The sequence below is a fragment of the Adiantum capillus-veneris genome, chromosome 28 (genome assembly GCF_014529385.1).
Source record: "Adiantum capillus-veneris isolate H3 chromosome 28, ASM1452938v2, whole genome shotgun sequence".
Taxonomy (NCBI): domain Eukaryota; kingdom Viridiplantae; phylum Streptophyta; class Polypodiopsida; order Polypodiales; family Pteridaceae; genus Adiantum; species Adiantum capillus-veneris.
The window spans coordinates 84,239,382-84,263,044 of record NC_140958.1 but is presented as its reverse complement, the minus strand read 5'-3'; the positions used below and the strand labels follow the sequence as shown (position 1 = coordinate 84,263,044).

At 44.4% G+C, this 23,663-nt stretch overlaps 1 protein-coding gene across 3 annotated transcripts in view; it reads left to right on the top strand.

The window, feature by feature from the left end:
- The first annotated feature begins 3,427 nt into the window (after nucleotides 1–3,427).
- LOC147420788 (uncharacterized) overlaps nucleotides 3,428–23,663 on the top strand; it is a 42,871-nt gene continuing 22,635 nt past the window's right edge. Inside the window, exons 1-3 of one of the 3 annotated variants that reach the window (XM_086504189.1) lie at nucleotides 3,428–3,556; nucleotides 3,652–3,980; nucleotides 16,808–16,942. In XM_086504189.1, coding sequence (XP_086360315.1) covers nucleotides 3,708–3,980; nucleotides 16,808–16,942 — 408 coding nt within the window. In that variant the 5' untranslated portion in view covers nucleotides 3,428–3,556; nucleotides 3,652–3,707. Of the gene's footprint in view, nucleotides 3,981–16,807; nucleotides 16,943–23,663 lie in introns of all 3 variants that reach the window. The other 2 variants (XM_086504188.1, XM_086504187.1) reach the window with 2 other exon arrangements.

Genomic DNA, 23,663 nt, shown 5'->3' with positions numbered 1-23,663 from the left:
TGTTCAGAATTATTTATGCCATGAGAAGAAGATGTGTCAAGGTTCTTCTCCTCAAGAATAAGCATAGAAATCAAATCTTGGAACACGGGGATGTCATCTCTTGTATTCATGGAAGACCTAAAATGTACATACTCATCTCCTAAACCATCCAAGCATGCACGGACAATGTCATCGTCTTCCACTGAGACTTTAATAGATCCAAGAGCCTCAATGATACTCTTGATCTTCAAGGCATAATCATTGATTGAGAGGTTGTTCCTCTTAACCTGATTTAGCTCTGACTTTAGTTGAAGCTTCCTGGCCTTGGTGTTCACCTCGAACACTCTGCCTAAGTTTCTCCATGCAATGGCGGGGGTTTCAACATCCTGTAGATAGCCCATCATGCCATCTGTGATGCTCATAGAAAGCCAATACATCACTTTGCTCTGGCCTTGTTGCCAGTCCCTCAAAGCTTTCCTTTGTTCTGCTGTAGCATTTGCCTCGGGAATCTCTGGTTCCTTTTCATTGTCTCCTTCTACATAGTCCCAATAACCTTTTCCTTTTATGAAATTTTTTATTCTGAACTTCCATGCAGGGTAGTTATTTTTCTCAAGCTTCTCAGTAACAATCTGGCTGAAACCGTCAGACATCTTGAAGCACTAAGACAAAATAGTTGCAATCTGCAAAAACCTGCAAATCTGCTGAACCTGCTATCGTGGTACCTGTAACGCTTTCTACACTCAACGAGTGTCCACAATCAAGCGTACATACAACCACTATACTTGTACAATAAATCTCTATATACTGCACTTTGGAGACCTGTTCAGAAACTTGTGCGAAAAACCCCTAAATTTTTTTTTGCTGCGCGAGGCGCCTTCGGCATCTGGTCGTGGATTGCGAATGAAGGGATTGTGATGCTCTTGCTCTCTTAGCCTCTCTTGCCTGCACCAAGCTCTGATACCATGTAAAGAATGAGGATGCAAGAGAGCTACACAAGACAAGCACAAAGCACACAGAGATGGAAAGCTTCTTCTTCTTCTTCACAGAAAAGAGAGTACAAAATGACTAAGTGCTAAAGCTGAAAAGTAGCACATATGTACATGCGGTCACTAAGTGTGAACTCGCTAGAAGCGTACTAGGCTGGCACTATATGTGTAGTCCAACTGTAGAATCACTGGCAGAGATCCTCCGTGTCGGTCACCTAACGCGCCAGTGAGTAAATGCCATAAGCGACCAAGACCCGTAGTGGATGCCAGCTCAAGGTGTAGAGCTCGACATCTCAACAAGCTTATGATCCACTTTAATAGGAATAACCATTAATAATTAAACTGCAATCAAAATATTTCTTGAATTTCTTCATGGTGGAGTGATTAAGATTTGAAACTTGAAACATCTTAGAGGCAAATCAAAATATCCATAAAGATCAACAATGTTTCTCAAATCTGTATGAAACTCCAGTAATCTAAATTAAATACTCTCACTCAATACGACACCATTTAAAAAAACAACATTTTTATATTGCACCAAAATGAGTATAATACAAAAGCATTTATAGAGGAATCCAGCCTCATGAAAACAATTACAAAGGGAGACAATGTTGTTGTTGTAGGAATCTCTGACAAGTCTTTGTCTTCCTCATCTAGAGATTCATATACACTTGAGTATTTGTGTGTCTATGACACTACGGAAGATGGTAGTACTTTATGGAGGGCTTTTCTAAGAGCTCCTAGAGAGTACCTATTTGCTCAAGATTCTACACAAATCCTACTATTCTTATGGAGGGCTTTTCTAAGAGCTCCTAGAGAGTACCTAGTTGTTCAAGATCCTACACAAATCCTACTATTCTTATGGAGGGCTTTTCTAAGAGCTCCTAGAGAGTACCTATTGGTTTAAGTTTCTACACAGATCCTACTATTCTTATCAAAATCTTTTAACATGGTAGTGAAAGGTTCCTCACGGACCAAGAATAGAGTGTTTTCCATCTCTGTCGTGGTTGCTTGTTCATGTCCTCTCAAAAAAGTTGACTAAGTAAACACCAGATTTTGTGAGCACAAAGTGATAAAGTATAAAATGATATCACTCTGATAATCTAGTGAAAAATATACAAAGAGGAAATTAGAAGGAGAATCTTTGCTAACTCTCCATAGATAACATAACTTACTTGCATTGCAAGACTCAATCACATGCTACACAACGACAGATGGCGCACCAAAGCCATAAAAAAAACATCACATCCCAATGTTATGAGGTGTGAAGCACTTTTGCCACATTCGGGAGTAGAGATTTCCATATAGGGTGAGTGAATGAAAGTAGAAGGAGGAGAATCTTGTTTCATGATGTAATGTAGGTGAGAGAAGGGAGAGGAGTTAGCTTGGTGTGAAAATACGTGGTGGGCAAGGGGAAGAGATGGGGGAGGAATGGAGGTGGGAGAAAGCTAGCAAAGAGATAATACTGGATTATAGGGGTTGCATGTGGTTGGAAGCAATCGAGAGCTTGGAAAAGGGTTTGTATTTAATTATTGTTAAGTTGTCATTTCAATGTTTCAAATATGTTGTCAAATAGATACTAGAGTTTAGAGTCTAAACAACTTTCACCAATGGACATTGACATTTGAGACTACATATAGCTCACTCACGAACAACCAAGTAACACTAATTGACAATCCACTATCTATGTCTCGTGGAAGTAAATGTAGAAGCTCAGAGTACCAAAAGAGCCTAGTTCTTCATACGTGCCGCCTTGATGTATGTAGCAAGTCTACACACCGGATTCACTTATAGCTTGAACTACTACTTCTTGGTGCTTGGCTCATACTTTTTCCATGTGCGCGTGCGTGCGTGTGTGTGTGTGTGTGTGTGTGTGTGTGTGTGAGAGAGAGAGAGAGAGAGAGAGAGAGAGAGAGAGAGAGAGAGAGAGGCTTGTATAATGGTGATAGTGTGTGAAATTTCAAGAGAATAATAGGAAGAGAGAGAAAGGATACTTGATGTAGGCTAGTTAGGAAGTGGTCACACTAGACACAATTATTTTATCACTTTTTGGGATAACTATGTCGTTGGCATGGTCACGTGATTGAATATGATATGCTAAGTACTACTATGCAAGAGGCTTGGCAACTATGCTGATTTTGGCATGGTGCAAAGTAGCCCATCACGAATCCATTAATACTTGTGCATCTGCTCGTGCTGCCACAAACTTGGCTCTCCCACATGTGGATGCGCGCGTAGAGTGGACCCCATCGCCTCCGAGCTTCAACCCTAATGACCTCCATATGGCGGTGATCTCCAAAACTGAGCTGCGTGTGAGTAGGGCTGTTTCGGGCCACGACTCTATTTTATTTCTTAAATGATGATGCATGGTTACGGATATCTATGCGTAAGAGCGTGTCACCATGCTCTTACAAACAATACCGAAAAGCAGAGGTTGTTAATAACAAGACATTGTAATCCAAAACGAAATGAGAAGGATAAGGTTATTTTACCTTAAATTATTTCACAACGTAGGTGTTGTTAGAGTTGCAACTCGTGGTGGTGATAGTATTTGCCGGGCGTGACAGCGTGGGAGTGCATCTACGGCGATGGTAGCATTCTACTCGCACCTTCCTTCTCTTCTCTAAGACAGATTGCAGCAGACAAGCATTAACCAGCTCGAGCTTCTGGCTTTAAGGGCTTGCAGGCACGCATTGAAGCTGCTAATTAGCTCGAGGTTTTGTCGGCAGAGCCAATCTTCGTATGGCTTCCACATCAATTGCTTCTGGAGTTCATAGCTTGGGTGCCCATTCGGCCCGTAGTGGCCAACATGACGGGCTGTGCTGCTTACGACGTGGTCTTCATCATGCGCAGTTTGCAGGAGGCTTTCTGCAGCAGCATTACAGTTGCTGCACTAACCTTCAATTGGGGGGCAAGAAGTCCACGCTGCTGAATGCCATTTCTAATGGAGATCAACCGTCTAATGACGACGACGACGAGGGTAACAACCCCCCATCTGCTGATGGCTTCTTTCAGGTATAAGCTTTGATTGTAATGCAGAAGTTTATGCTTGAACTGAGGAGTCATCTGTGTCAGATGGTAAACAACATTTCAGTCAATACTATGCATGATGAAGTTGATGGTTATATTGTCCTATGGGTGACTACCATGAGTCTATAGCTGCGCTTTCCTTCATAGGTGAATAGGTGAATTTGGGCTCTTCCTGGATTTATCTAGGTATATATAACATGTCAGTAGTTTCCCTGCCCTACGTTGTGAATTGTAGCTGGGAGCAATGTAAGAGCTTCACAGTTCATGAGGGGATGAAACGAGCTGAGACATGCTACACGAAAACTTTAGTTATTGATTTTAGCACGATTGTGAGAGCCATATGAGTTATCAAGGTGCAAAAAAATGGTTGAGTTGGCATGAGGTAAAGGATGTTCAAAACAATCTTTTACTATTTTAAGGCTTAAATATTTTTCGTGCCCATTTACACGTGACCAGGAACTCAAGACTTGGTTTGGTAATTCTTTAACCAATTATACTGAATGATACATTTCATAGGTCTTTGATGTTAGTTTTACCTCCAATTGAGCATCCTTTTATTTTGATTTAAGGACCAAAATAAAGATGCGAAAGGTAGAGATTGGATCATGATTTTTTTTTGTTTTGGGTGGGTTTTTTTTTTTTTGGGGGGGGGGGGGGGGGGGCGGATGATGCCTTAAGAGAGCATGAAGGCATTTTGGGCTGGAGAAGTTGAAAGACATGATGTCATTGGATAGTAGACTTGCAAAATCAAGTGATGATGTGTATGCTGATGAGCTCGCATCTAAGGTCTCTCTCCTTATTCCCTTCCTATGTTGCTGTGAGAAGTCAGACATTGGACATTGGTGAGGTCGGTGTTCCTCGAGCCTAATAGCTAGGCTGACTGCTTTGTCTCATAGCCGAGTGCTTTCCCTAAGCAGCTTGTTGTGTTTGCATTGGATGCCCACACCCACGGGAAATGAGAGATCGAGATGCTTAGGCCCAAGGAACCCCGTTTTCCACCCATTCTTCATGCCTACTTACAGGCATCCTCCGTGCTAGGTTCCCCATTCGGCCTTGCCCACCCGTAGGCCTCACATTACTTCCCGCTTGGAGAAGTGGTTTGGTCCTGGAAAACAAAAGTGGGGTATTTTTTCTTAGGAACACTAATGTTTTCCCAAACGTTGTCTTCTTGAGGTCGATCTTTCCACTTAACGAATGCTTGGGGACGCACACGATGACGAGTTCGTAGATCATGATAGTGTAACAGACTTAGACAACCCAAGTCGAGAATCCGACACAACACACGTGAGAGACTGAAAATTAACTTAATCACAACTGACGAAGACGACATGGCCCGTCGTAGTTTCGTGCCTAGAGAGATTGGCCACAAAGTCTGGCACCCTTTCGGTATTTTTTTTTTTATTAGCGCTTGGCAAAATACAATGTCTGAGGTTCCTTGTCACGTGACACATCTAACCCTATGTGTCCGTGGACAAGCTACAACATGACCAGGTTCAATTTAGTCAAGTCAATCTAGGATAGGAAGTGATCTGGCACTTTTGTGAGTCTGTTTGCAGGCCGTGCAACCACTTAGATTAGATGCATATCCTCTTGTTGCACATAGCATGATCATCAGCATTACCATCAGAATCCATCAGGAGCATTTCTAATGCACAGAACCTATTTTCCCTATTTTTGTCATTTTTCACTTATTATTTTAAGTGACTTTTGTTGGAAACTGGGTAGGGCAATTTGCATAAGGCAATATATAAGAAAACCAACGCTATCATTATCGGGGAGAAGAAGCAACAGGAGCACTTGCTGAACAGGCAACTTCTCAAGCAAGAACCAGAAAAGCCTGGCGTTTTTCAGCAAGAAGCCAGCATTTTCAGCCCCCTAAGACCAGCATTTTGGAGCCAGCACTTCAGCGCTTTCATAGCTTGACATCAGCGATTCCATAGCCAGCAATCCAGCGTTTTTCAACAACAGCACTTCAGCATTTTCCCAACCAGCCAATCTAGCGTTTTTAGACGGCAAATCAGCATTTTTGCCAGCAGTAGAACAGCGTTTTGTAGCAGCAAATCAGCGTTTTGCAACAACAGCAGTTCAGCGTTTTGCCATAGCAGTAATTCAGCAATAGCGTCAGCGAACTCTGCATATAAGGATCAGCCGAAGAGAGCCATTTCAGCCAGACGTCGCCGTTGCCGCCCTTGTCGACACTGTTGTCTCTATCCTAGACACTTTGCATCATAGTCTCACGACTTGCATCAGCATTTTGTACCAGATTGTGCAATCAATAGTAGACCGCTCTCACCATAGAGAGGGGCCCTTGGAGGAGGGTTTGACAACTTGCCTGGTGTCGTATTCTTCTCTCTCTATCTCTCAGTCTCAACACCTTCATTCACAGTGTCTACCACTTTGTTTGTGGTCATTGCACTCTCTCACTAAAGGAACGGAAGGCTCTACCTTCCGTAAGTAAAAGGAACCTTGAGCATAGTTCAAGTGAAAGGCCTCTTGGAAAAGGGTCTTGTCCAGCCTAGTACTTCACCGTATTGCTCTCCAGTGTTGTTGGTTTTAAAGAAAGACGGATCTTGGAGAATGTGCATCGATTATAGAGCTCTCAACAAAATCACCATCAAGAATAGATTTCCGATTCCCAGGACCGATGATATACTCAGGGATTCTCGTGTTTTAGTAGGATTGATTTGAATAGTGGATATCATCAGATTAGAATCGGGCAGGGAGATGTCTACAAGACAGCCTTTTGGACGACTTTTGGGTTATTTGAGTTTTTGGTGATGCCTTTTGGCTTAACCAATGCTCTTGCGACATTTAACCGGATGATGAACATGATTTTTCAAGAGTATAGGCTATTTGTTGGCACTTTCTTTGACGATATCATTGTTTTTTCCAAGAATGAGGCAGAACATAGAGATCATCTGCTTCAGGTCTTTCAGGCATTACGAGATCACAAGTTAGTGATTAATGCGAAGAAAAGTGAATTTTTCCTACCAGAGATACACTTTTTGGGACACATTGTCCAGATGGATCCGTCCAAGATAGAGACTATCCGTGATTGGCCTGATTTGAAGAATGTCCATGAAGTTAAAAGCTTCTTGGGACTGTGTTCGTACTACAGGCGGTTCATTCGAAAGTTTGCAGAGGTTGCTTCCCCTTTGCATATTTTGACACAGAAAGGAGTCCTTTTCTCGTGGGGATCCATAGAGGTGACTCTCTTTCAGACATTGAAAGAGAAACTGACTACGGGACCAATTTTGACTTTGCTGGACTTACAGAAGTCATTTGAAGTATATTGTGATGCTTGTGGTCGTAGTCTGGGTGCGGTCTTAATGCAAGAAGGCCATGTTATTGCTTACAAGAGCCGATTGTTCTCAAGGCGGGAGATGACAGCACAGATTTATGAGAAAGAGCTTTTGGCGGTTATCCATGCTCTTACTCAGTGGCGGCATTACATACTCGGAGCGGATTTTACTATCTTTACGGACCGTCAGAGTTTGCGCTACTTCTTGTCACAGAAGCAGCTATATCGGAAAAGCAGATGCGGTGGCCGAACATCTTGTCACAGTTTCACTTCCAGATTGTCCATGTTCAGGGACATAAGAATTTGGTGGCAGATGCTTTGTCTCGGAAGCCGTTGGTTTTGGCTATTTCGGCAATACATCATAGGAGCTTTGAGGATATGGTCGACCAATATGCCACAGATCCGGATTTTGCAGAAGTTTTCACACGGATACTGGACAGCGAGATAGTAGTGGGATATTCCATTGGGGATGGCTACTTGATGAGGAAAAACAATGTTGTGCGTTACAAAGCCGTTAAGGGAAAAGGTTATGACTGAATGCCACTGTCCACCTTTTACGGTTCACCGCGGCATTGCTACCACCATGAAAGGGGTAGAGAGATACTTCTTTTGGCCGAGACTCAAGAAGGATGTGGAAGAGTTTGTGTGTAGTTGCTTAGTATGCTAGAAGGTGAAGTTTGACAGGCATAAAGCATAGGGATTGTTACAGCCTTTGCCCATACCCACCCGCCCATGGAAAAGTATTGCAATGGATTTCATTTTTTATCTCCCGAGAACACAGAGTGGTCATGATGGTATCTGGACTGTTATTGACAGATTTAGCAAGCAGGTTCATTTCATTCCAGTGAAGAAAACAGTCAAGCCGGATCACTTAGCAAGACTGTTTGTGGCCCAGATTTTCAGATTACATGGCATGCCTGAGACGATTGTCTCCGACAGGGACCCCAAATGTACAAGTTTGTTTTGGAAGGCAATTTGGGAGAACATTGGTACGCGGTTGCAGTTCTCGTCATCTTTCCACCCGCAGACTGATGGGCAATCTGAGATTGCCAATTCAGTGGTTTTAGATTTATTGAAGTGTTACATCTCATCAGAAGACTCAATGGGAAAGTATCTACCTTTGGTGGAATTTGCCTACAATAACACGATACACTCTTCGACGGGGAAGGCGCCATTTGAGATTGTTGAAGGTGGTGCGAAGGTTCCACCCTTCCTAAGCACGAAAGATAAGATTTTTGAAGTGGATGAATACACGCGCGACTTAGACACAGCTTTTGCCAAGGCTTTGCAGAAATCTAAAGAACGACAGAGAAAGGCAGCGGATCGCTATCCACGCGATTTGAAATTGAAGGAGGATGATTGGGTGCTCTTACGTTTTGAGAAGGCACGCCTAAGAAAGAAAAAAGGAAAGGAGAGGCTTTTTCCAAAGCTTAGTATGAGATACTACGGACCTTTCCAGATCTCTGAAAAGATCAATGATGTCTCCTTCCGACTGAAACTGCCTGACACTTGGAGGATTCACAATGCATTTCATGTGAGTGTCTTGAAACCTTTCAAAGGTGATGTGCCTGATGATGGGGAGCTCGATGAGCAACCCGAAGTGGAAGAAAACGAGGAGATCCTTTGGTCCTGAACAGATTTTGGCACATAAGGACACAAAGAATAAGGGTAAAGTAAGAAGGCGATTCTTGGTTAAGTTTAAGAACTATCCTGCATTGGATGTGAAGTGGATGGAGGAGGAGGACCTAGCAGATACTTCTCAGATTGTGAAACTTTACCTCGAAGCTTTTGGTTTAGCATAGCCTATTCCAAATGGAACCTAGAATTCAGCTTGGCCGCAAATCTGGTGCAGCCGGATGCACAAGAGGGGAGTTACTCCTCTCCTTTGTCAACAAATGCCTTGATTTTCAGAATACTAGAGTCACTGATGTCTCTTTGAGCTTCAGGGATACTAAGAGCTTACAGTATTCTGCTATATGACTTTATGAAATAGAATTCTTGAATATGAAACTGATTTGTTCTTGACTTGTTTTTAAGTGCAGGAACTGATAGACGAAATGATTGCAGCATTTTGGTCTAATTGATCTTGAATAGACATGGTTGCAATAGGGGTTAGTCAATCGGGCATCTATGAGGTCCCGACTGGATCTAGATGCGATTGCTAGCTACATTGCCGATAAATCATGGTCTAAGATCCGAATGAATGTTGAACGTCATGTGATGTCCTGTGATGTCTTATGATGTCGTGTGATGTGACTGTCGATTGGTACATGTGCTAGATGTGTGTTCCTAGTGCATAGGTACTAACAGTCAGTGTCTGCTAAGACAATTTATGGCTTCTGTCTGTTTTGCAGGCATAATCGAGGGCGATTACAATGCTTTCAAGAGGGGGGTATGTCACAAATGGTGATGTGGCTGCCCATTCACACACATACACACTCTCTTGCAGTGGCAGAGACCCTCCCGGAGAACGCTAAACTTATGGCGTGGCAAGGTTGTACGGCATGACACGTGGCACTGCTGTACGGACTTCCGCAGATTGCGGCGCCATTCACGGAACAAAAGCACCAGCGGGATTTACGGCAGCTTTTAGGCAAAAATCTGGCGCAGCTTTTTGCTGCTTTATTTTACGCAAGAGGAAGTCTTGTGCTTTATTAAAGAGAGAGAGAAAGATGGAGCTTTTTGGATTGCTTTATTTCCACATTAAGCAGAGAAAGAGAGAGAAAGAGCCTTTGCTTTATACTGAAAGCTTCTAAACTTAGAAGCTTTTTGGGGATTTTGATTTTTTAGCTTTTTGGGCTCTGCTTTTGACATCCCTTGTAACTTTAAATATGTGAGCAGGCCTCTCACAACTCAGAGCATCTGGACACAGAGTCTAAGTGTGAGCGCCTGCCCGCACTCTTGTACTTTGAACTTTGATTAATACAAAAAGAAATACCGACAGGGGCGCTAGTCTTTGGGGCCAATATCTCTAGGCACGGAACTCCGTCGGGCCAGTGTCGAATAAATTGTGAACTGTGAATTGTATTGAAGTGGTTATTTGGTGCTGTCGCGGTAGATTCTTGACTTGGAGTGTCCAAGTCTGTTACATAGGTAGCTCCGTGGACAATTCTAGAAAGACGTGCATTTGCAAAAGGCACAACAAATCTGCCAATTCATCTCCTCGAAGAAAACATAGACATAGAAACCTACTCCAGAATTGTTGAAGAAGATCCTACTACTGTCCAAACACTTTTCTATGAAGAAGCTAGAAATGAATAGCTCCCCCTCTGGATTCAACAATCGCATACTTGCTCCCGTTGCGGGAAGGCACGGCAAGATGACTCCATTTGGGAAAACCAAAGCAATCTAATACTGCTACACATCCTGAAACCTCCATCAGGTTCCCCTCGGTAAAGAGAGGTCAGGGTAAACAAGGGTAAGGACGGGGATGTCGTAGACGAGGGTCCAAGGCCTCCACATACCCAAATCTGCCCTAAACTCCAAAACGGCATCTGATCGGCCAAATCCTAGTATCCAAGGTGGTCGTATCACTGAGGGCTCTGAAACCATGTCAAAGGAGGCAACGGAAGATGCAATGAAGACAAGAACTGGCTTGTGATCAGGTGGACACCTAGACTTTGTTCTAGAATACCTGCAATGCCTCATACAAGAACAAGGCACACTTGTGGAGAACAAAGATTACTAAGGTAGAAAGACAGGACATCTGAGAGAGAGAGAGAGAGAGAGAGAGAGAGAGAGAGAGAGAGAGATCTGGGAAAGGCTCTCCATGTTGGTAACAAGTTGCTTATGCAAGTTACCAAGGGTGGTCCTGCATAGACCTAACATGCCCAATGGATAGACCCAAGGTACACACAATTGTGACGGCTATTGACATTGTTGCATGCTCCTGTACACGAGACCACTGCCAGGGTACCATCTCCAACATGCCCTGAGAGCATAGATCTGGTGCTCCTCCTCCTGGCTAGATCTAGATTTGGACTTGGATCTCGGATGAGAAACCCTGCCACTGCATGATCACAAGGCTTGTGTAAGGCTGCCCTGAGGAAATGCTACATCGTAGAGACGATCTACAAGCACTGCATTTGCTGCCCATGAAAAACGCTGGGGCTGATTCGCTGAGCAAAAACGCTGGGCTGATCTAAAGCAAGACGCTGGCTGATGTGCAGCAAAACACTGGCTGCCCTACATCTGCTACAACCCCCCCGTGGGGCACGCAAGGGAGGGTGCCCCCCTCTGGGCTCTATTGCAATGCTCTGAAGAGGTACCCCCCCTGCTCATATATAGGCCCAAAAGCTGGCTGCCTGACCCAGTCCTCCAGCCCCCACGACGGGTTAGCTGTGGGAGGATACACGGACATTTGAGGGAGCAGAGGAGGTAGCCGGGAGGGGAAGATGAACTTCTTAGGGTCCTTAGGTGGTGGCTTAGATGGTTGGTGGACATCCTCTTGTGTAGTCTTCTCCTAATGTCTCAAAGGGGTCAAAACGGTTTGCCACCGCCATGGTGGTGTTGGTCCACTATTGGCCCCTCTGACATCCATGGACCTGTTGCCACTCACGATCGTCCATCATAGGATTTTCATTTTCATGTGTCGTCGAGGTAGATGAGTAGATCGGCTGTAATAATGTGACTCCGATTGAGTATGATTCTTTTGTGGCTATGCTTGGGGCCACTATTGAGGTCTTTGACAAGGGCAAGCCTTCGCAAATGTCCCATTTGACGGCAATAAAGCATTGGTTGGTAGTATCGAGTACTCGACTCATTGCCTCTCCCGTCGGCCACTCACGGTAGGGAGCGTGGTCATGTACAAGAAAAAGAGTAGGGAGCCCTATTGCCTTCACAACTGCTTCGAAAGAGTGGGGATTCCTACTGCCTTCATAGCTGCTTCGGGGGATTGAATTTGGTACCTATAAGATGTCCAAGTTGAGGTAGCAAGTGAAGGTACTCTTGGGGCAAGCTAAGAAAACAGACTAAAATTGGGAAGTCTGGCTCCTCGACAGCCACAGATCAATGCAAGATCAAAGCCCTTGCACGATCGTCAAAAAAACCCGCGCATCAGCCAAAGCCAAACAGCTCATCCTTCGCACTATAACAAGCTTGGACGCTCCAAGCGAGAAATCAATAGCAACACACGAAGAGAAACTTCAAAATCACTGAACTGTAATAGAGAGAGAGAGAGAGAGAGAGAGAGAGAGAGAGAGAGAGAGAGAGAGAGAGAGTGTCAACATGGCACAGCGGATTTCCGTGCCTAGAAGCATCGGCTCCAAAGAGTGGTGCCCCTTTCGGTATTTCTTTATTTATTGATCACAAGGTGCAACTCTGGAGGGTCCTTTGCTCTCAAACTCTACGTCCAGATGCTCTCTAGAGTGAGGCCCCCAGGCTCTTTTATTCTTACAAGGGGATGCCCCAAAAGCAATCAGTTCAAAAGCACTTTCCCCCAAAAGCACTCGACAAGGAACGGATATGTTTATGGTTTTGTGTTTGAAGTGGTTTCAGGGATATTCTTGAGCAGAGATTTTTGAAGGAGATGAACCTGAGATCATAGACGAACTTAGAGCATTGGAGCCGTAGCAGATTATTCTGTCGCTTTCGGCGCGGTCCAAAGAAGCAAGCATTGCAAACTTTCATGAAGTTCAAGTATTGCACGACCCACGCAGCAAAGTGGCCGGTGGAGAGTACTTTGCAAGATCTCAAGAGTTGTTGGTGGACTCTACAGACGCCATACAGCTCGGTACCAGTACCTCACCTTGAAAAGGGGGGGATGTCACGTGCACATAAACAGTAGCGTCGCAGATCTTGCACCCGATCACCGTAGCAGAGCCTCGCCGCCGTCATCCCGTTGCGGTAGATCACAGATCCATCAGCGTTTTCAGTTTTCAGCCCATAGGACAGCCAGCGTTTTTCAGTTTCCAGCCAGCCTAGACTTCTTGGGTGACATATCAGCCCGTAGCTTGGCCGTACGACCTGATCCCATCAGAAGACCTAGCGTTTTCAGATTCCAGCCATTAGCATCGACCTCATCGTCGTGGACATCAGATGCATACACCTATCTTGGGGTAGTCTTCAGTGGACCGGTGTTTTCACTAAGGAGAGCAACAAAGACTAGACTGACGAGAGCTTATGCAGCCTTGGGAGGATTGGAGAGAATGTGTTCGCAGGTTCAGTTTCAAGAGCCTCGATCAAAGCTCTGGCTTTTTGACGCTCTAGTGGCTTCAGCTATACTTTACGAAGTTCAGATATGGGGACCCTCAGTGGACCACCATGGCAGAGCTGGTATTACTGATGGATGGAGATGTATGGAGAGGCCTTTAGTGTCTATGATCTCTTGGATGATTCGGGCTAAGGCCTCAGTGCTACTTGAGATTATTCAAGCCGAGCTAGCTGTGCTCCGTCTCGTGGTCGAGGCACTTACTAGATCGGTATCCTTCATGCATAGTTTATGGGACCTCCCTAGAGAGATATGCTCGGCTAGCCCTTGAGTCTTCCTGACAGCTAGCGCTACAAGGGGATACAACATCCTGCTATGGGTAGATGACATCAGGGTTTCAGTCACATGGTTTCAGCATGGATAGACCGCCTCCGTTCCAATACTCCTTAGATGCACCCCTCCTATCTCTCACATGGACAAAGATCACTAGACTCATACGTCAGGATCTGATTCAGCTAGATACCAGGAGCACATGGATATAGCCGACACAGGAGTTGGGCACGAAGATGGCCTTCTATAGGGAGCATCTTCTCCAACTAACAGAGGATGGATATGTGATCAAACCTGCCTATATGGACACTCATCTATCCCATGGATACAATGTGCTATTGGTCAGATGCACACATAACCGCATCAGTTAGAGATTAAGACTGACAGATTTAGGAGATTACCGACGACACAGGCCAAGATTTGCCAGCTGTGTCGTATAGAGCCAGAGACAAAGTTACATCACATATGTCATTCTCTGGTACACTATGAGATACGAGGCTGCTCTCATTGTCTATTCAAAGAGGACTTTGTACCATTGGCTCAAGTCATGAGATATCAGGATCATAGATGACTTAGGTTGTTTTTGCTAGAGCTGCACAGACACAAAGAGGGTCTCTTGATGAGATCAGGCAGTGGGAGACATTCATAGAGGGAGATCGCTGACTTCTTTAGAGCAGGGACTTGGCAGTCATATGAGCAAGCTTCACAACAGTCCTCAGAGCCCACCTACACCAGAGGTATATTAGTCGACAAAGCCATTGAGCTTGGGAGAGCTAGACGCCCACGTCTATGAGGGCGACCACCACATCAACGGAGGCTCCATCAGAGGATCAAGGCTATTCTATCACATGGGAGACGTCCAATATGATTGTTTACAGAGGTGAACATCGACGATGCTCTTCAACGACTGATGCAATAGTTTCTCAGACAACACCCGTGCTAGGCATCCTCGGACATTGATGATGATGATGATTTTAGTTTTTCACTTGACTTCATTTTTATTTTGTACCCAAACATTGTATTAGATACACCAAGATTGTATCAGGTTGGTCTCATAGGTTATTTTGGCCTTTTGAAGACGTTTAATATAACATTTCATTTCTCTCTCTCTCTCTCTCTCTCTCTCTCTCTCTCTCTCTCTCTCTCTCTCTCTCTCTCTCTCTCATAACAGGTTGGTTATGCCATTTCCCTCTTGAATAACAGGTCTTGAGTTCAACTCTCCTTGATAGATCTTTAAGGTCTCAACAAACCGGACCAACGACATGAAGATGAAAATGATGACAACAACAACAACAACAACAACAAATGATAATGGCATGAAGATGAAGAAAAGAAGAACAAAGACACATCTGGAAAACATGAGGCTGTTGGCCAACACCTAGTTGACTAGGGAAAAGAACACTAAGCAAGTAGGGATATTGACTCTTATACTTGAGTTTTAAGATTGACTCAAGACCCATAGATCTAATACCCTTTTCTCTTTTGATAGTTTCCAAGATTTGTTAACACTCGGAAGATGGCGGAGTAACGGTATCAAGAAAACCATAAAACTCTTCTTCTCTTGAGGGAGTGTTTGCAGAAAAGCTAAGACCCATGAGCTTATCCATCATTATACCTTCCAATGTTGACCTCTCCAATTTCTCGGATATTGTCAAAGGTTGAAGAGTTTCCCGCTCAATCAAAGCATTAGAGATCACCTTGTCATCAATTCTACTTTTCCCCACAGCTATGGGATGTTTGTGATCAGCTAGATTCACATCTATTGAAAACGTTTTTCTCCAATGGGAAGCAACAATAGATGACCGCAACACATGCAGCATTATGCCATTTGATGAAAATGGACACAAACCACTTTGCCAAACTCTGGACCAATCAATGTGTTTTGAGGGGCTCATGCCAATCGACCCCTCCCACTTATGCTATCCAAGAATTTCATTGTTCCATTCCATACATGCTTGAGTTATCACATTGTGGTGGCATCTCACAAGCAATGCTCCCCATGTCTCAATGCTTCTCTCCCATCTCACTTCATGTCTACCCATTTGTCTCTCATTGGTCTCTTGATCTCACTTAGATTAAACTTTTCTAGCTTGTTGACCTTAGAGCACCTTCCCACGAGAAGGTCCGCTGAAATGAACTCATTCCCATACATAAGCCTCTAGGTTTCTAGCCATGCATCTGAATTAGGTCCTAGCAAGATTGAATTGGCCATGCAACTGAATTTGGTTCTATGGGATAGTTTCCTACGACGTTAAAATTCTCTTCTTCTTCTTCTTCTTCTTCTTTCTCTCTCTCTCTCTCTCTCTCTCTCACAAATGTCCTGTCTCTTTTTCCTCAGTAATCTATCTTCTCCACAATTGCCTTGTGTATGTATGTGGCATTGCAGGCGTTCTCTAGTGTCAAAGGATCCTATCAGAGTCGAGCCAGATTGGAGTCGAGGTGTTCATCAGATTGGAGGCCAGTCTGTGTCTACATTGCTTCTTCCACTGCCTATTTTGACACAGGCTACATGGGAAGGGAAATAGAAGTGGGTGCATGCGTGTGTCTGCATGGGAGGGGAGGAACATGGGAGTGAAGACGTGACAACTTGATGATGTGGCATGTCAAACACACATACATGGGATGGCTAACTGGACTTTTACATACAAAAGAGGTGGACAACCTCTCACACAGAGCACGTGGTGGCTGTACTACTGCATGGAGAGGATTGGCATTTGTACATCTGCACGGATGGGACTGAGGACGTGTCAGCGGTATGGACGGCAGCCATGTATGGACGCCGGGTTGATGACATGGCAGCAGCCTGCGCTGTTCCTTTTTGGTGGCCTTTATGTGGCAAAAGTCAATGGTGGTTTTTACAGATTGAGTTTGTTTTTAACACTCTGCTTGTGAGGGTTGCTTTTAGCACCTAACTGGTTAAATATGAGGCCATAGTGCCAGTTGTAATTCAGATTTTTAGAGTGTCTAAAACAGTAAATAAATTAGGGGTATGCTCTTATAAGCTATGTTTGTTGTCCTGATGTTCATAAGCAGGCAAATCAAGACTCGTTTCGAAAAAACTTAGAGAACATTATTGGTGCTGATGATGGGAGCTTTTGTGGGAAAGATCTCGCAATGTTAATAAGGAACAAATATGGTAGATCTTATGATGTGCAGCTTATCAAGAAGGTTCAAAACTGACTCAAAGTACTCGTCTTTCTACTTATCTATTGCTACTAAAATTCTGTGCTTTGAGGATCTTTGACCGTAGGACTTTGAAAAGTCTTGTGCACCAAAATTTCATGACTCCAAATGATTTGCAAAAGAGTTTCTTCAACCTGTTTGCTGAAGGAAAAGGACTGTAATCTTTTTGTCTGACATTATGTTTTCGAGTAGGTATTGTTAAAATTTTTAGCTGCACAAGACTTTCCTTTACGAGATTCTTAGTCTTGCAGCTACTCTTAGCTTTAATACCAATGAAACAGCATAAAGAATCCAAGGAGAAAAACAAAAATATCGGATGGATTTTTTTTGTTACACTCTCCTCATAGACTTTGGCTAGCAGTATGAAAAATCAGACCCTATTGAAATGAAGAGATTAGGAAAGGCAGCAACACAATCAAGTGGGCATAAAATTACAACAGTTAGCCGCAGCTTAGGAGCCAGCTTGAGTGTCATGGGTAGTAGTTCAGATAAAGACTCAGATTGGGAATAGAATGTCTCAACTTCTCTCAAGGCATCCTTTTAAAGGGTATGCATCCTTCCCTTAACTCAATGTTTGGTACAAAAATACAGAATGGAAAAAGAAACTCGTCCCTTAGCCCATCCCCTTAACCTACACAAGTTTCAGATCTTTTTCTTCCATGCCAAATTGTTGGTCGAACCAACATCAGTCTTTGGAAACACTAAGTATCTCCTCAAGATCGGGTCTCGTGTTTACAAAGTTCAAGCATAGGTATATCCAAGAAATCCACTAGTCATAACCCCCTTGAGAGGCTGAAAGATTTGGGCTGGATGTATCGAGGTCCAAGATCAACAGAGAACCACCAATTAAACCACAAACAAAATCCTCAAGATGCATCTGCATTAAAAGTAAACTCTATGGCATGCTTGTCACAAATGCTTGAAACAGCAAGAGAGACGCAAAGGTATCAAGACGCAACGAAGGGTGGTGTTGTCCGCTCAATACAGGTGCAGAGGGGTGAGAATTGCTATTTTATAGCAATTCCAGGCACTGCTAACATTCCCCTTGTAGATGCATGGCTGTCCATGATGAAAATGCAGCACTTCTGCTTTGTAATTCTGTGCATCAAGCACGATCAATGGGGTTGTTGCAAAGAGGGTGGACGTAGCCAAGTGAATCAAGGCAATGGATTGTGGATCCATCACGCGCAGGTTCAATCCGCTGGAAAACAGACCAGAAACTACTACCAGATATACCGCTCTTTGAAGGGAGATTGCACACATATGGTTTAAATGTACATTACGACTGAGTTGAAGACAATTCTTTTGTGACTGCAGGAACCCCCTCCTTCACGATTATAGGATTATTTACTTCTCAGTTTTTTGTTTCCAAGGCAGGCCTTGATTTGGTAAATTTAGCTCCGCTTCCAAAGGGGTTGAATCTGCAGCAACAACAGGAATCAGAAAAAGCGCAAATGGATTTTGGGGTTCTCTGCAAATGGACCCTGATACCAAGTCAGGAGTGTGCAGCTCTGCTACCATGCTATGCAAAGATCTGCCATAGATAACCAGAAAAGAGAGGAGAAAGAGAGACCCGAGAGAAACAAGAGAGATGTTATTTTCCATAGACCATCTACAAGACTACCAGACGCTACGACAGATGCCAATCCCTCATGCTGTACAAGCAGGGCTGCCCTCGGCCAAGGTGAAGTGAAAGAATGAGAAAGGGAGGGGTGGGCCAGGGGCTTGGGGTCGCACCCCAATCCCTTGAGAAGACAACCAAAATAGGTGCTTCCTCTTTCTGAGGCAAGACGTGTGCCACCCCTCATACAGGCCCAAACCCTAAATGCGTGTCATGTGCACATCTAATTCTATGTGCATGTGGACAAGCTGTAACTCCTATCTCTAGGGTTTAGGACAGCCTAGGAAACGTTCCAGCTCCCTTGTGAGCCAGTACGCAGGATGTGCATGTCTAGTTACTCTGCATACCCTCTAATTGCACATGAGCACGACCAGTGTGTGCTAGGTGCAGGCACTGGGGAGTGTTCCCAAAGGGATTTGGAACCCCATCCGATGTTAGTCTTCTTCTCTCTATCACTCATAGAACCTTAACTCACAATATCATTCTCTCTTCTCTCTCTAGTCTATTGCACATCTCTCTCATGAAATAAAAGGAACCTTGAGTATGCACTGAGCACACATCTTGAGCATTCACCATCAGTCACTTCGGTTGCAGATAGGAATGCCACTGCAAGTGGTTAACCACAATAGAGAGGAGAAAGAGAGAGAATAGAATAACAAATGAGATGTTATTTTCCATAGACCATCTACAAGAGTACATGAGGAATCCCTCAAGTTGGACAAGGAGGACTGCCCCAGGCCAAGGTGAAGTGAATAATGAGAAATGGAGGTGCTGACCCAGGGGCCTGGGCCACACCCCAATTGCTTGAGAAGGCAATCAAAATATACTCTCTTTCCAAGGCAAGATGTGTGCCACCCTTGAGACAGAAGGGGGTGGGTAGCTTGGGATGCGCTAGACGATTTGTGCAAAGTAGCAAGGAATCATCCTAATAGGATTGTTTGGAGAGCATGGACTACCCAATGTGTGATTTTGAAGCTCGGGTTCAGCTTAGGGGTTAAATTATCTACCTAAGGCTAAAACTTCAATCATGCTACATTAAACCATCATTTTATGGTAGGAAGGTGAGGTGTGTGTGCATCGTGCACATGTTGTGCTGGTATTCCAATTAACGAATATTCTATGCTAACACATATATGGATCATAGAGCAAGAGCTCGAAGGGTCCTTGTCTTATGGGCACTTGTAACAGGCTTGGACACTCCAAGCGAGAAATCAATAGCAACACACAAACAGAAACTTTATAATCACTGAACTTTGAGAGAGAGAGAGAGAGAGAGAGAGAGAGAGAGAGAGAGAGAGAGAGAGAGAGAGAGAGAGACTCGGCGGAATTCCGTGCCCAGAGGTATTGGGCCCAAAGTCTGGCACCCCTTTCGGTATTTCTTTAACATTAATCATTGCAAAGTAAAACTCCCTAGGGACCTCTGTTCTCAGACTCTGCATCCAGATGTTCTGCATAGTGAGGCCCCAGGGGCTCTTATAAAGTTTACAAAAGATGCCAAAAGCAGAGCCCCAAAAGCTTCAAACTCAAAAGCAAATAGTCCTCAAAAGCATATGGTCTAAAATCTGCCCTAAAAGCAGGCAGTGCAAATTACAGAAATCCAGATAGCCTTGCCACGTCAGCATCTAGCGTGAAATGCGGAAATCTGTACAATCTGCCACGTCAGCCTACCAACACGTTTTACGGGATTCCGTACTGCTGCCACGTGGCCTGTCCGTACAACCTGTCAATGTCACAAGGCGGGCACCACGTGCCAATAGAAAAGAACAGACTGAACAACTTTAAGCACTTCAAATAACAACTGAAAGAGAGAGACGACACGCGACACGGAGTGGTGGAATTCCACCCCAGAGAGTATTGGCCCGAAACCTTGGCGCCCCTTTGGTATTTCTTTATATTGCATCAACTCAGTACAAGCCGGTACTCCAGACTCTGCACCTTCTCTGCACCTTCTCCAGGAAGCATGCCAGAGAATGAGCTCTAACCTCATATTTGAAGGCCCTAGGTCCCAAAAGCAGTTTACAGTAAAAAGCCAAAAAGTTGCCAGCGTAAATCACGGAAATCCGTACAGCCTGCCATGACATCAGCCAACGCAAAACGTTGAAATCCGTACAGCTTGCCACGTCATCATGCCAGCGCAATTTTTGGAAATTTCCTTGCTGCCCTTAGGGTTAGGGTTAGGGTTTTTGCAGTTTTAGGGTTAGGGTCTCCAAAATTAGGGTTTGCAGGTTTTAGGGTTAGGGTTTCAGCAGTTAGGGTTTCTGGCAGACACAAGGGTTAGGGTTTTTGCTCTCGGACAACTTTATGACACTTCTTCTGTTAGTTGTTCTTCTTAGGGTTTAGGGCCCTCGGCCACATCTGTAAGTTGGCTCCATTCTTTAGGCTTTGACACGTCAGCAATTTGTTACAGTCAACGCATTTTACTCATGTGCGGGGACGGGGGGGTGCGCTACGTCATCATTTTGTGACATACCCCCCTCTTGAAAGAATCGTAATCGCTCTTACACCCTGCCACGTCGGCAGCCAGCGTGAAAAGCAAAAATCTGTACAATCTACCACATCAGCCTGCCAGCAAGATTCCGTACTGCTGCCATGTGTCATGCTGTCCGTACAGCTTGTCAGCCACGTGTGTGTGTGTGTCTCCGAGCAGTTTTGCCACGTCATCATTTTGTGAGGCTCCCTCTCGACTGGCACCTCCAGCGCGTTTTGTGGGATTCCGTACTGCTGCCGCGTGTCATGCTGTCTGTACAGCTTGTCAGCCACGTGTGTATGTGTGTCCGGGTAGTTTTGCCACGTCATCACTTTGTCAGGCTCCCTGTCGACTGGCACCTCACCCTTGAAATTTTTCAACAGACTGAAAAGCATTGTGAATTTTCCAAGTTTTTGGCAACTTCAATCTGAACAATACATCATTTATCTTCTCTTGAATCTTTTCATTTCCTTAGGCGTGCCTTCTCAAACCTTAAGAGCACCCAGTCATCTTCCTTCAGCTACAAGCTCAGTTGCAAGCTGTGTCGAATCCTGTCGGTTGCCCTCTTATGCCGTGCTTGAAACTTCTCAAGAGCCTTGTGCACTTTGGCAAAAGCAGTAGCCAAAATCTTATCCTGGGTCTAGGGAATTCTCTGATCTACCAGTTGATTCCCTTTTTCCTTTCTTTCCTTCTGCCCTGGGACCTGTGGGTAGCATCTTTCGTGTCCCCTGTCCATTGGCACGTCAGTCTCAATCATCGGAACCCTAAGACGCATTATCATATGATCCTCTTTCTCTGGAATCCTTTGATGAACTTGTATTTGGTTTCCTTGATTCATTCTTTTCAATCTGGCGGACTCTTGCCTTGTTGAGGTGGATACTATCCTGTCCGTAAGATAAGTCAATGAGCCGGCATGCGTTCCAAATCGTTCCTTAGCATGTCGCATAAGTCTTTGAATAGAGGCAGACTTCTGATTCAATGATGGTCTCGAATCTCTTTTGGCAAACCACAACAAAACCGCTCAATCTGGTCTTTCAAAGTAATCTTTCGAAACGAAGACACTGGCAAATAAGTATCTCAAAACCGCTGGCAGTAGTCATCCAATGTATTGTTCTCAGTCATTTTCAAGTGATGCCAAGCCGTGATGACATCTGCTGCATATTCATCTGATATCCAAGTTGACGTGAAAATTGTCTTGAATCTAAATCATGTCGCAGGTGCTTCTCTGCATAACAATAGAGTAGACCACCATGTTGGTACAGTTCCTTTGAAGTAAGATGCCGTGTTTCGCACCCTAGAATGTTCTGAGAACCGTTCTCTAGAGAAGGCGACGTCAAACTATTGTACAAACTCAAGGGCTCGGTGGGTGTCGTGGTAGTCTAAAACGTCTCAAATTTGACGGCCTGACTCCCTTCCTTGAACTCGTTGGTTTTCTTGTTGATGTGGTCACTGTCAAAAGAGAACGAAATCTGCTCCTCTAAACGGCTAGATGGCCTTCCATACCTTCTAGACTTTTTTTAAAAAAAAATTCAAATTTACTTCAAAAGAATCTTGTCTTTGGTGCTTAGAAATCGAGGAACCTTCTTAGCACCCTTGAATACTTCAAATGGCGCCTTCCCCGTGTGTTGCTGTAGGCAAACTCCACCAAGGGCAAATACTTTTCCCGTTAAGTCTTTTGATTCAAGATATAAGACTTCAACAAATCCAATTCCATTGAATTGACTATCTCAAGTTGTCCATCTATCTGTGGGTGGAACGAGGACAAGAACTGCAACTGCGTGCCAATGTTCTCCCAGATTGCCCTCCAAAACAACCTAGTAAACTAGGGATCTCTGTCCAAAACAATGGACTCGGGCATGCCATTTATTCAGAAAATCTGTGAGACAAACAGTTTCGCCAAATGATCGGGCTTAACTGTCTTCTTTACCAATGAAGTGGGCTTGTTTACCGAATCTGTCGATGATTGTCCAAATGCCATCATGCCCACTTAGAGTCTTGGGGAGATCAAAGACGAAATCCATCGCAGTGCTTTCCCAAGGGCGGGTGGGAGTGGGTAAAGGTTGTAAGAGTCCGTGTGCCTTATGCCTGTCAAAACTTGACCTTTTAGCATACTAAACAATTGCGAACAAAGTCATCCACATCCTTGTTAAGCCTCGGCCAATAGAAGTAACTCTCCACACCCTTCAAGGTGGTATCTATGCTGTGGTGGCCTGTAAAAGGTGGACAATGGCACTTTGCCAAAACCTTTCCCTCAAGGGCTGTGTAACACACAACATCGTTTTCCGCATCAAATAGCCATCCCGTATGGAATAGCCTGAAACTGTCACCCCATCATGTATCCAACAAAGTAAGGATCCGTGGCGTACTGATCAACCATATCCTCGAAGCTTTTGTGATGAATTGTGGAAATAGCCAGAACCAAGGGCTTCCGAGACAATGCATTTGCCACTAAATTCTTCTGTCCTTGAACATGGACAATATGGAAGTGAAACTCTGACAGAAGGGTAGCCCATCGCATCTGCTTTTCCGAAAACTGCTTCTGTGACAAGTAGTAGCGTAAACTCTAATGATCCGTAAAGACAGTATAATCAGCTCCGAGTAAATAGTGTTGCCACTGA